At 41.1% G+C, this 12,689-nt stretch overlaps 1 protein-coding gene across 2 annotated transcripts in view; it reads right to left on the bottom strand.

Annotated features, from left to right (window-relative positions):
• Positions 1-1,951: 1,951 nt before the first annotated feature.
• Positions 1,952-12,689, bottom strand: part of LOC133544368 (fibronectin type III domain-containing protein 4-like) — a 55,145-nt gene continuing 44,407 nt past the window's right edge. For both annotated transcript variants that reach the window (XM_061889604.1, XM_061889603.1), the window contains one exon: positions 1,952-8,616. In XM_061889604.1, coding sequence (XP_061745588.1) covers positions 8,575-8,616 — 42 coding nt within the window. In that variant the 3' untranslated portion in view covers positions 1,952-8,574. The remainder of the gene's footprint in view (positions 8,617-12,689) is intronic.

The following is a 12,689-nucleotide window of genomic DNA, read 5'->3' on the forward strand; positions in this document are numbered from 1 at the left end:
GTCTGGGTTTCCCTGCTTAGGCTGTTGCCCCCGCGACCCGACCTCGGATAAGCGGAAGAAGATGGATGGATGATTGATTGATTAAAACTGGTTCCACTGCCGTACTAATAAAAACGAAATCATAAATCGTCTAATATACAATCGTGGAGTCTATTATATAATCCTAAATACAACGCAAAGCATCCAGCGGTTGTAAACAAATCTGAGACAGTTTTAGTGATTAGCATATTCCCACCTGTCATACACCTGTCATGTTTCTGGGCCGTGCTTCCTTTTTGTCACCACTTTAATGACTTCTCTGAATGTCACCGTGTACTAAACCTCACAATAAATTCCCATTAATGAGCAGCTGAGATAGGATCCACTCGCTTGATCCGTCTTTTTGCGCCTGACAAATTCCCGCTCAGCTTCACGGAGGACGGCGGCCCCCAGGCAGGCGGTGATATTTCCACGCGTCGCCCGGGCTCGACCCGCCCTTTACCTCCCTCGCCCAGAACCTCTTTCCTGTTCTTTGTGCGCCAGCGTACGTGGGGAGGGCGGGCAGGCGGAAGCCGGTGAGGCGATGAAAAGTGGGGCAGGGACATATTTTGTGTTTAAGGAAGAAGGTTAAGAAGTGCCCAGGGTGCCCGAACTCCTGGTGACCTTTGACCTCAAGCTGGCTGCCAGGGGTGTGCTGACATTTACCTCAATAGAAATATGCATTCTTTTGAAAATCTCTCATTTCTTTTTTTTGTTTTTTTTTTACATCCACCCTCATGTAGTTGATCATAAATATTCAAATGTATGGAGGTCATTTGGAGAAAAAAAATTATTGGGCATGTAACCTTTTTGAGCCAAAAAAATAAAAATAAAAAACCCTCTGTAACTAATAGGAGCAGCAAGACAGAACTCTAGTGACCTCTGCTGTTCAAACGTGGAACTGCACATATTTATTAAATGCACCAGCTTCATGGTAATCATGAATTCATTTTAATTAAATGCGTTATGAATTTTTATAATGCAGCACATTGTATTTTACATCGCAGTCATGGTCGATTCTCGCATAAACATGACAAACTGGGCTAATGTTAGTAGTTTTATCATGGAATAATTACATGGCCGCGTCTCAATTCACGTTCATCCACACACTTGAGGACAGCAAAAATACCCGGATGTTGCACTCGGGTGGATCCTGATTGTAAACATTCACACATATGTTTTTTTTTACACCAAAATGAATCTATTTATTTCACTTCTTCTTCTTTTCCAACTTCAAACTGTTCAGCCCATTCGGGAATCGCAGGCTTTCCCTTGATGAATTCCAAAAATTCCTGGATTTCCCAGAATTCCAGGTTTTTTCCCCATTCAAAATGAAATGGCCGTAGTTCAAACTTCCACCGTTTCCACATTTTTCAAACCATTCCACATTTTACCATTCTGGAAATTAAAACTTCCCCTTTTCCAAGTTCAACAATTTTTTTCTAGAATTCCTGGTTTTCCAAAGCCCTCTTTCCACCCTTTTTCCTGGCGTCTACTCCTTCCACATTTTTCAACGCATTTCAACCGTTCCACCGTCAAAACGTTCGTCTTAATCAGGACAAAAAAACTAAGTTGTTTTTTGAACTGGAAAAATTCCCAGTTTTCACAAAATTCCAGGAATTCCATTTCTCAATTCAACATGTTACTACTTCGACATTTCTTGACCGATTCGAAAAATTTCAACGCCAACTATTTCAACTCATTCATGTTTTTTTTGTTACCATTTTCAAGAAAATACATGCTTTTCCCGACAATTCCAAGTTGTTTGTATATTCCCATTGAAATCAATTAGACATTTTTTCAAAGTTCCCCAATTCCCACATTTTTCATCTGATTCAAACGGTTCAGCCTGTTTGGGAATTGTGTGCTCTACTTCGACAATTGTAAAATAAAAAATAAAAAAATTCCAGGATTTCAGTTCAACTTCAGCATTCACACGTAATTCCTTCAGGAATGGACTCATCTAGTTTAATAAAATGATCTTCGTTTTTGACAGTAAAAGAATTTGGGACGACGTTACATTCAACATTCTTAAAACAATTGTTAATTATGTAAATAATTATGCAGTGTGCATAATTAAGTGTATTGACCGTAGACAATACTTATAAGTTGACGCAGCATCGAGCGCTACTGCCTACTGGCGCTGACGAGACGCGGGGCCACCATCTTGGAGTGGTGATCCGCTCCACTCAGTGCAATTCATTCCGAAGGACCGTATTTAATTAATTTTACCTCACTGAATACCACTGATTTCCACGCGTATTTTTGTCATACGTGTACCTATGATGAAGGACACATGTTTTATTATTCATAGTTTGCTTAAAAGTAATAGAATATTCTTATATGCTATAAGTCAGTGGTTCTCAAATGGGGGTACTTGAAGGTATGCCAAGGGGTACGTGAGATTTATCAAAAATATTCTAAAAATAGCAACAATTCAAAAATCCTTTATAAGTATATTTATTGAATAATACTTCAACAAGATTTTTTTGTGGACATGTTCCATAAATGCAGTAGAAGCATTTAAGTCTCACCTTAAAACTCATTTGTATACTCTAGCCTTTAAATAGACTCCCTTTTTAGACCAGTTGATCTGCCGTTTCTTTTCTTTTCTTTTTCTTCTATGTCCCACTCTCCCTTGTGGAGGGGGTCCGGTCCGATCCGGTGGCCATGTACTGCTCGCCTGTGTATCGGCTGGGGACATCTCTGCGCTGCTGATCCGCCTCCGCTTGGGATGGTTTCCTGCTGGCTCCGCTGTGAACGGGACTCTCGCTGCTGTGTTGGATCCGCTTTGGACTGGACTCTCGCGACTGTGTTGGATCCATTGTGGATTGAACTTTCACAGTATCATGTTAGACCCGCTCGACATCCATTGCTTTCCTCCTCTCCAAGGTTCTCATAGTCATCATTGTCACCGACGTCCCACTGGGTGTGAGTTTTCCTTGCCCTTATGTGGGCCTACCGAGGATGTCGTGGTGGTTTGTGCAGCCCTTTGAGACACTAGTGATTTAGGGCTATATAAGTAAACATTGATTGATTGATAAATATTGATGTTAAAGATCCTTTTTTTGTGTGAAGAAAATGGATCTCTATTACAATCCCCAAAGAGGGCACTTGAAGTTGATGATTACTTCTACGTGTAGAAATCTTTATTTATAATTAAATCAATTGTTTATTTTTCAACAAGTTTTTAGTTATTTTTATATCTTTTTCCCCCAATAGTTCAAGAAAGACCACTACAATTTATACAATTTAATAAATCAGAAACTGATGACACGGTGCTGTATTTTACTTTTTTATCTCTTCTTTGCTCTGATTAGGGGGTGCTTGAATTAAAAAAAAAATGTTCACAGGGGGTACATCACTGAAAAAACGTTGAGAACCGCTGCTATAAGTGACCAGATGTCCGAGATCAAAACTAGCAATATATCCATCCATCCATCCATCATCTTCTGCTTATCCGAGGTCGGGTCGCGGGGGCAGCAGCCTAAGCAGGGAAGCCCAGACTTCCCTATCTCCAGCCACTTCGTCTAGCTCTTCCCGGGGGATCCCGAGGCGTTCCCAGGCCAGCCGGGAGACATAGTCTTCCCAACGTGTCCTGGGTCTTCCCCGTGGCCTACTACGGGTTGGACGTGCCCTAAACACCTCCCTAGGGAGGCGTTCGGGTGGCATCCTGACCAGATGCCCGAACCACCTCATCTGGCTCCTCTCCATGTGGAGGAGCAGCGGCTTTACTTTGAGTTCCTCCCGGATGGCAGAGCTTCTCACCCTATCTCTAAGGGAGACTGGCAATATAATCCAATATAAACCAAGAGAAAATGGAAAATGGAAAAAAAAGAGAAAATGGAAAAAACGGTCAGCTATTTTTAAGTTAAAGAAACAATATCATTAGGTTATATATACATGCGTATATCCTACGTAAACAATGTATGAATACAATAGATATCTATACATCTTATAAACTGTATCTCTGTTGCTGCAGCAGCAGAGTTTATTCCGTCTTGACACTTTTTATTGATATTTTGTATTACATTCTTCCCTTAAATTATCATGTTTACAGTGACTTTTTATAAGTATTTTTTATTAATTTATGTCGCTTTGAATAAAAGCCAAATACTTAAACATCTATAAACACCTGAAAGTCTTTATATCAGCTAAAACAACCAATCGGTTTTACTAGATTCAGTTCAGTTCAGTGAATAATCTGGCACTAAACACCACAAACACCAAAGAACTCATCTTTGACTTCAGGAAAAACACTGCAGACCCCGCCCCCCTCTACATCAACGGCGAGGAGCTGGAGAGAGTCAACTCGGTCAAGTTCCTCTGCACCCTCATATCTGCTGACCTGTCCTGGACCCAAAATACAACAGCGGGGACTCCACTTCCTGAGGGTGCTGACGAAAAAGAGACTGGAGAGACCGCTGATGGTGACTTTCTATCGCTCGGCTGTCGAGAGCCTGCTGACGTACTGCATAACAGTGTGGTACGCCAGCTGCACTGAAGCAGACAAAACAGGCGATTCAGGGGGTCATAAAGTCTGCACAAACAATCATTGGCTGTCCCCTGCCCTCCCTGAAGGGATTTACACGACTCCCGTTGCCTCAAGAAAGCAAAAAGCATCACCAAAGACGGGACACACCCTGGCTACCATCAGGCAGGCGCTACAGGTGCACCTTGAGTTGGAGTCTTTAATCTCGTTATATGCAAATATAATGACAATAAATTCCATTCTATTCTAGATTCAGAATAAAACCAAATTCTGTCTTACCCAACAATGTTAGTATTTACATATTGTTACTTGAATTATTATTCCTGGTTACAATCATAATGTTAACCGGTAACAGTTCGAGATGCTACCTCAGTAGAAGCATTTAAGTCTCACCTTAAAACTCATCTGTATACTCTAGCCTTTAAATAGACCTCCTTTTTAGACCAGTTGATCTGCCGCTTCTTTTCTTTCTCCTATATCCCCCCCTCCCTTGTGGAGGGGGTCCGGTCCGATGACCATGGATGAAGTACTGGCTGTCCAGAGTCGAGACCCAGGATGGACCGCTCGTCGGGACCCAGGATGGACCGCTCGCCTGTATCGGTTGGGGACATCTCTACGCTGCTGATCCGCTTGAGATGGTTTCCTGTGGACGGGACTCTCGCTGCTGTCTTGGATCCGCTTTGAACTGAACTCTCGCGGCTGTGTTGGAGCCACTATGGATTGAACTTTCACAGTATCATGTTAGACCCGCTCGACATCCATTGCTTTCGGTCCCCTAGAGGGGGGGGGTTGCCCACATCTGAGGTCCTCTCCAAGGTTTCTCATAGTCAGCATTGTCACTGGCGTCCCACTGGATGTGAATTCTCCCTGCCCACTGGGTGGGAGTTTTCCTTGCCCTTTTGTGGGTTCTTCCGAGGATGTTGTAGTCGTAATGATTTGTGCAGTCCTTTGAGACATTTGTGATTTGGGGCTATATAAATAAACATTGATTGATTGATTGATGGTTAAGAAAGTATTTTCTCATACTTTGCCTAAAATGAGAATGCATCATAATCAGTGGCGGCTGGTGAATTTTGTTTTAGGAGGGGCTGAAAGTTTGTAAACCAAACCCCTGTATGGGGGTCATCCTCCCCCAGAAGATTTCTTTGTGATTTTCACATACAAATGAAGCATTCTGGTGCATTCTGAGAAAAATAATGAAGACAAAATGGAACAGTTCATAGGTTTGCAGAGAACTATAACCAATATGCAAACTGAAGGCATGATGCCACCATAAGTTTGCAGAGAATGACAAGTATGACATTTTTAAATGTAATTAATTTCATTGACAAGCAATTCTATTATGGTCATACCAGGGGTGTCAAAAGTGCGGCCCGGGGGGCCATTTGTGGCCCGCAGCTAATCGTTTACCGGCCCGCCACACATTCTGCAAAAATGGCAAAATTGATAGCATTGCAAAAATTAAAAAAAACATTTAAAAAAAAATTGGAATGAGGTGAAATCTAATGAGAAATTAGTGGCAATGTTGACACAAAGCTGCCATGCAGGCAGTTTTTTTTCCTTTTGTCTATATTTTCTTTTCTTTCCATTCCTCCCAAAAAAAAAAAGGCAACAAAAAATCTATGTTATAATAAATTATTACTTAAAAATTATCACTTAAAAATGTTTTATGTGAAAAAAAAATATAGCGTATGTTGTGTGGTTGCCATACAACAGGGGTCGGGAACCTTTTTGGCTGAGAGAGTCATACAAGCCAAATATTTTTAAAAGTATTTCCGTGAGAGCCAAATATTTATTTTTTTTAACAGTGAATTCAACTAAACGCGTGCATTTTTAAGAAAGACCAACATTTTTAGAGTATTATAAGTCTCTTATTCTTTTTAGTAACATTGTTATTCTGAGGCTAACCAAAAAATAAATAAAATACTCCTTACCATTAATCCGACTTCTTGAACAAGTGCGGTAGAAACCGGATGGATGGATGAAAATGCATGAGAACGTTTTGTATTTTGAACGTTATTTTTATATATATATACATATATACATCTCTACGCTGCTGATCCGCCTCCACTTGGGATGGTTTCCTGTGGACGGGACTCTTGCTGCTGTCTTGGATCCACTTTGAACTGAACTCTCGCGGCTGTGTTGGAGCCACTATGGATTGACCTTTCACAGTATCATGTTAGACCCGCTCGACATCCATTGCTTTCGGTCCCCTAGGGGGGCGGGGGTTGCCCACATTTGAGGTCCTATCCAAGGTTTCTCATAGTCAGCATTGTCACTGGCGTCCCACTGGGTGTGAGTTTTCCTTGCCCTTATGTGGGTTCTTCCGAGGATGTCGTAGTCGTAGTGGTTTGTACAGTCCTTTGAGACATTTGTGATTTAGGGCTATAAAATAAACATTGATTGATTGATTGATTGATTTTTGACACTGTGATTTCCAGCGGAATTATTCATTATCATTATCGTGTTAAGCAATGTCAGCTAAGATGTATCCGAGAGCTAGGTGCAGTCATCAAAAGAGCCACATCTGGCTCTAGAGCCATAGGTTCCCTACCCCTGCCATACAATACCATCAAAGTTTTGACAAAAGCGCATAAAACAAACAAAATAATAGTTCAAACTTAAAATCAACAGATATATCGGAAGTTGATCTTGAAATTTAAGTGTTAAAAGTAAAAAAAAAAAAAAAACAAGTAATAAAAATGCATCACTTTATGAGTGGGGAACCTTTCTAACTAAATATATTTAGTAGGATTTTATTTAACTTTTCACTGTGATTACTCAAAAATATTAAATAATTAAAATCAATGGTGTCCTGCATTATTGATCTTTGAGGGCTTTAATTGCTAAATAAAGGAACTCTCCTGAAGTACTATCTATCTATCCATCTAAGTACTGCATATTTCAGTTTTAATATAAAAAAACAAAGCTGTGTTTGACACAAAAGGCATGAAAACTTTTTTTTTTTACTTTATATGAACCACAAGTTGATATAGATATTTACTGTAAGCATTAAATAAACAATAACAATAATAATTTGACTTATTTTTAACATTTTAGAGACTGAGACCCTCTATGCTCCCCAGGAGCCCTAAGGGTTAAAAAAAATCCATATATATATTTTGTTATGGTTTGAAAATGAAAAATATAAAAAAGGCCCCTGCATGCTTAATTTTTTCCGTGTGCGGCCCTCTGTGGAAAAAGTTTGGACGCCCTTAGGGTCATACTCTTGTTTTCTAGCGGCTACAATTTCAGTACTATTGTAGTGAAGTGAAGTGAATTATATTTATATAGCGCTTTTCTCTAGTGACTCAAAGCGCTTTACATTGTGGAACCCAATGTTACATTTTCAAACCATTCAGGGGAAATTCGGGGCATTTGAACACAATTCACCTTCTTACAGACAACATATTTGGTAATTGTGTTAATAATCAAATATAAAGTTAGAAGATCTTTGCTCCTTCTCAACTCTGTGGTGATATTATTTTCACAAAAACACAACCAATACTACATTAATGCTAGATCTTACTTGTGAAAAGCAATCCCCCGATTCCTATTTTCAACATTTGAGCAGAAAAACGCTGAACACCAGCCCGACATCTTTGTTTTCTACCTGCCAACTGTCCGTTGAGGCTGCTCCGCGGCTCCTCATCACCACTTCAAGATGGCGGCCCAATTTCTCGCGTCGCAGCAGCCAATGCTGCGTCTCCTTACAAGACGTCTATGTATGGAAGTGTATTGACAGAAGAAATGGTGGAAACGAACTTACTTTCGCGTCTGCGCAGTCAGAAGCCGGTGATGTTCACGAGCGGGAAAGTATAACCGGAAACAGGAAGTGAGAGTGACGTCAACCGGCGGGAAAAGCAAAACCTCTGCCGCGTCCATTTTGTTCAGCACAGGTCTAAACATTGAAGTCTTTTGCCACAAGATGGCAGCAGTTGCTCTTCTCTCCGGGACGGCCAGGTATTATTGGTTGAAAAGTTGTTTTTTTTATGTGAAGTGTTGCTTATTTTGTCCACGTTTTACTCTGAAATAGACCCTGCTGACCCCGACGCCATCTCTCAGACTCGAATGATGCTGATGGAGGAGGAAGCTCTGTGAAGCTGAGAGGAGGAAACACATGGACACAGTAAACAGTCTGTATATTGTTGTTTTTGTCTCTTTCATGTCAAATACATAGGCGGTGTTTCAATTTTGCACACTTCTAGGGACAAGCGGTAGGAAATGGATGGATGGATATATAAATATCCATATAAATATAATATAAAATGATTAAAATTAAGAGATGGTTTGATGTCAACAAATTATCATTAAGTGTAAAAAAAACAAAGTTTATGATTTTTGGTAAGAGGAAAAGAGAGGACACCATCAAACTGTCGAGGCACACATTAAAAGCGTTACTAAAACGGCCTTCTTTCATCTCCGTAATATCGCTAAAATTCGCTCCATTCTGTCCACTAAAGACGCTGAGATCATTATCCATGCGTTTGTTACGTCTCGCCTCGACTACTGTAACGTATTATTTTCGGGTCTCCCCATGTCTAGCATTAAAAGATTACAGTTGGTACAAAATGCGGCTGCTAGACTTTTGACAAGAACAAGAAAGTTTGATCACATTATGCCTGTACTGTATATACCTTTATATACATATATACATACATATATACCTGTACTGGCTCACCTGCACTGGCTTCCTGTGCACTTAAGATGTGACTTTAAGGTTTTACTACTTACGTATAAAATACTACACGGTCTAGCTCCATCCTATCTTGCCGATTGTATTGTACCATATGTCCCGGCAAGAAATCTGCGTTCAAAGGACTCCGGCTTGTTAGTGATTCCCAAAGCCCAAAAAAAGTCTGCGGGCTATAGAGCGTTTTCCGTTCGGGCTCCAGTACTCTGGAATGCCCTCCCGGTAACAGTTCGAGATGCTACCTCAGTAGAAGCATTTAAGTCTCACCTTAAAACTCATATGTATACTCTAGCCTTTAAATAGACTCCCTTTTTAGACCAGTTGATCTGCTGTTTCTTTTCTTTTTCTTCTATGTCCCACTCTCCCCTGTGGAGGGGGTCCGGTCCGATCCGGTGGCCATGTACTGCTTGCCTGTGTATCGGCTGGGGACATCTCTGCGCTGCTGATCCGCCTCCGCTTGGGATGGTTTCCTGCTGGCTCCGCTGTGAACGGGACTCTCGCTGCTGTGTTGGATCCGCTTTGGACTGGACTCTCGCGACTGTGTTGGATCCATTGTGGATTGAACTTTCACAGTATCATGTTAGACCCGCTCGACATCCATTGCTTTCCTCCTCTCCAAGGTTCTCATAGTCATTATTGTCACCGACGTCCCACTGGGTCATTATTGTCACCGATGTCCCACTGGGTGTGAGTTTTCCTTGCCCTTATGTGGGCCTACCGAGGATGTCGTGGTGGTTTGTGCAGCCCTTTGAGACACTAGTGATTTAGGGCTATATAAGTAAACATTGATTGATTGATTGATTGATAGATGGAATCGATATCGAAAGGGTTTCTGAACTTAGATTTTTAGGAGTGATACTGGATGACGGTCTGACATGGAAATCTCATATTGCACATGTACGAAAAAAGATGTCTAAGAGTATTTTTATATTAAACAAGGTAAAATATATGTTAGATTATAGGGCAATGCGCATATTGTATTGTGCACTTATATTGCCATATATCAGCTACTGTGTGGAAGTATGGGGGAACACTTATAAGAGGAACATAAAGGCATTGTATCAATTACAGAAAAGAGCTATAAGGATTATTCATAAAGTAGATTACTTAGAACACACTAACATTTTATTTATTTTTAATAAATACTTACGTATAAAATACTACACGGTCTAGCTCCAGCCTATCTTGCCGATTGTATTGTACCATATGTCCCGGCAAGAAATCTGCGTTCAAAAGACTCCGGCTTATTAGTGATTCCTAGAGCCCCAAAAAAGTCTGCGGGCTATAGAGCGTTTTCCGTTCGGGCTCCAGTACTCTGGAATGCCTTCCCGGTAACAGTTCGAGATGCTACCTCAGTAGAAGTATTTAAGTCTCACCTTAAAACTCATCTGTATACTCTAGCCTTTAAATAGACCTCCTTTTTAGACCAGTTGATCTGCCGCTTCTTTTCTTTCTCCTATGTCCCCCCCTCCCTTGTGGAGGGGGTCCGGTCCGATGACCATGGATGAAGTACTGGCTGTCCAGAGTCGAGACCCAGGATGGACCGCTCGTCGGGACCCAGGATGGACCGCTCGCCTGTATCGGTTGGGGACATCTCTACGCTGCTGATCCGCTTGAGGTGGTTTCCTGTGGACGGGACTCTCGCTGCTGTCTTGGATCCGCTTGAACTGAACTCTCGCGGCTGTGTTGGAGCCACTATGGATTGAACTTTCACCCGCTCGACATCCATTGCTTTCGGTCCCCTAGAGTGGGGGGGTTGCCCACATCTGAAGTCCTCTCCAAGGTTTCTCATAGTCAGCATTGTCACTGGCGTCCCACTGGATGTGAATTCTCTCTGCCCACTGGGTGTGAGTTTTCCTTGCCCTTTTGTGGGTTCTTCCGAGGATGTTGTAGTCGTAATGATTTGTGCAGTCCTTTGAGACATTTGTGATTTGGGGCTATATAAATAAACATTGATTGATTGATTGATTGATTAACTCTGGACTATTGAAACTACAGGAGCTAGTAAAGCTACAGACATTGTGTGTCATGTTTAAGGCTAGAAGTAAAACATTACCAGCAAATTTACAAAAAATGTTTGTCATCACTTCGGGGAATACAGAGCATAGAAGAAAAGGTCATTTCAAACAACAATATTCAAGGACAACTTTAAAACAAATGTGTACATTTGTGGTGGGGGTAAAATTGTAGAATTTTCTTTACAACGAGATAAAAAACTGTAGAAATATATTCCAATTAAAAAAATATATAAATATAGAACACTAAGATCATATGGACAGCCATAAGTGTTTACATTTTGTTTTTTATTTATTATTTTACTTATTTTTTGTCTGGTTTTGTATTTGCTCTGTATCATTCCGTGAGGTGTATATTATATTATTACTATTATTTTCTTGGTTTGGTTTATCCTTTATGAAGTTTTGCACTTGTGTTTTTCTTGTGTTTTTTGTTTTTGATTGTTTCATTACATTTGGATATATGTGTCGGCTTAAATGATATTCATGAAGTAAGATAATGTATTATGTCAAAGGGGGCAGGAAATTATAAGATTTTCTTCATCCTGCTCCTTCTCAGGAATTGTGTGAATTTAAATTGTATAATTGTGATATAATTATTTATCGTTCTAAATGCACATCAATGAATGAGATAAATACAAATGAAATGAAAAATATAAATAAATATATATATATACAAAACATGTCAATCAATCAATCAATCAATGTTTATTTATATAGCCCCAAATCACAAATGTCTCAAAGGACTGCACAAATCATTACGACTACAACATCCTCGGAAGAACCCACAAAAGGGCAAGGAAAACTCACACCCAGTGGGCAGGGAGAATTCACATCCAGTGGGACGCCAGTGACAATGCTGACTATGAGAAACCTTGGAGAGGACCTCAGATGTGGGCAACCCCCCCCCCTTTAGGGGACCGAAGGCAATGGATGTCGAGCGGGTCTAACATGATACTGTGAAAGTTCAATCCATAGTGGCTCCAAGACAGCAGTGAGAGTCCCGTCCACAGGAAACCATCTCAAGCGGATCAGCAGCGTAGAGATGTCCCCAACCGATACAGGCGAGCGGTCCATCCTGGGTCCCGACGAGCGGTCCATCCTGGGTCTCGACTCTGGACAGTCAGTACTTCATCCATGGTCATCGGACCGCAAGGGAGGGGGGGACATAGGAGAAAGAAAAGAAGCGGCAGATCAACTGGTCTAAAAAGGAGGTCTATTTAAAGGCTAGAGTATACAGATGAGTTTTAAGGTGAGACTTAAATGCTTCTACTGAGGTAGCATCTCGAACTGTTACCGGGAGGGCATTCCAGAGTACTGGAGCCCGAACGGAAAACGCTCTATAGCCCGCAGACTTTTTTTGAGCTCTAGGAATCACTAATAAGCCGGAGTCTTTTGAACGCAGATTTCTTGCCGGGACATATGGTACAATACAATCGGCAAGATAGGCTGGAGCTAGACCGTGTAG

The sequence above is a fragment of the Nerophis ophidion genome, linkage group LG27 (genome assembly GCF_033978795.1).
Source record: "Nerophis ophidion isolate RoL-2023_Sa linkage group LG27, RoL_Noph_v1.0, whole genome shotgun sequence".
NCBI classification, from domain to species: Eukaryota; Metazoa; Chordata; class Actinopteri; order Syngnathiformes; family Syngnathidae; genus Nerophis; species Nerophis ophidion.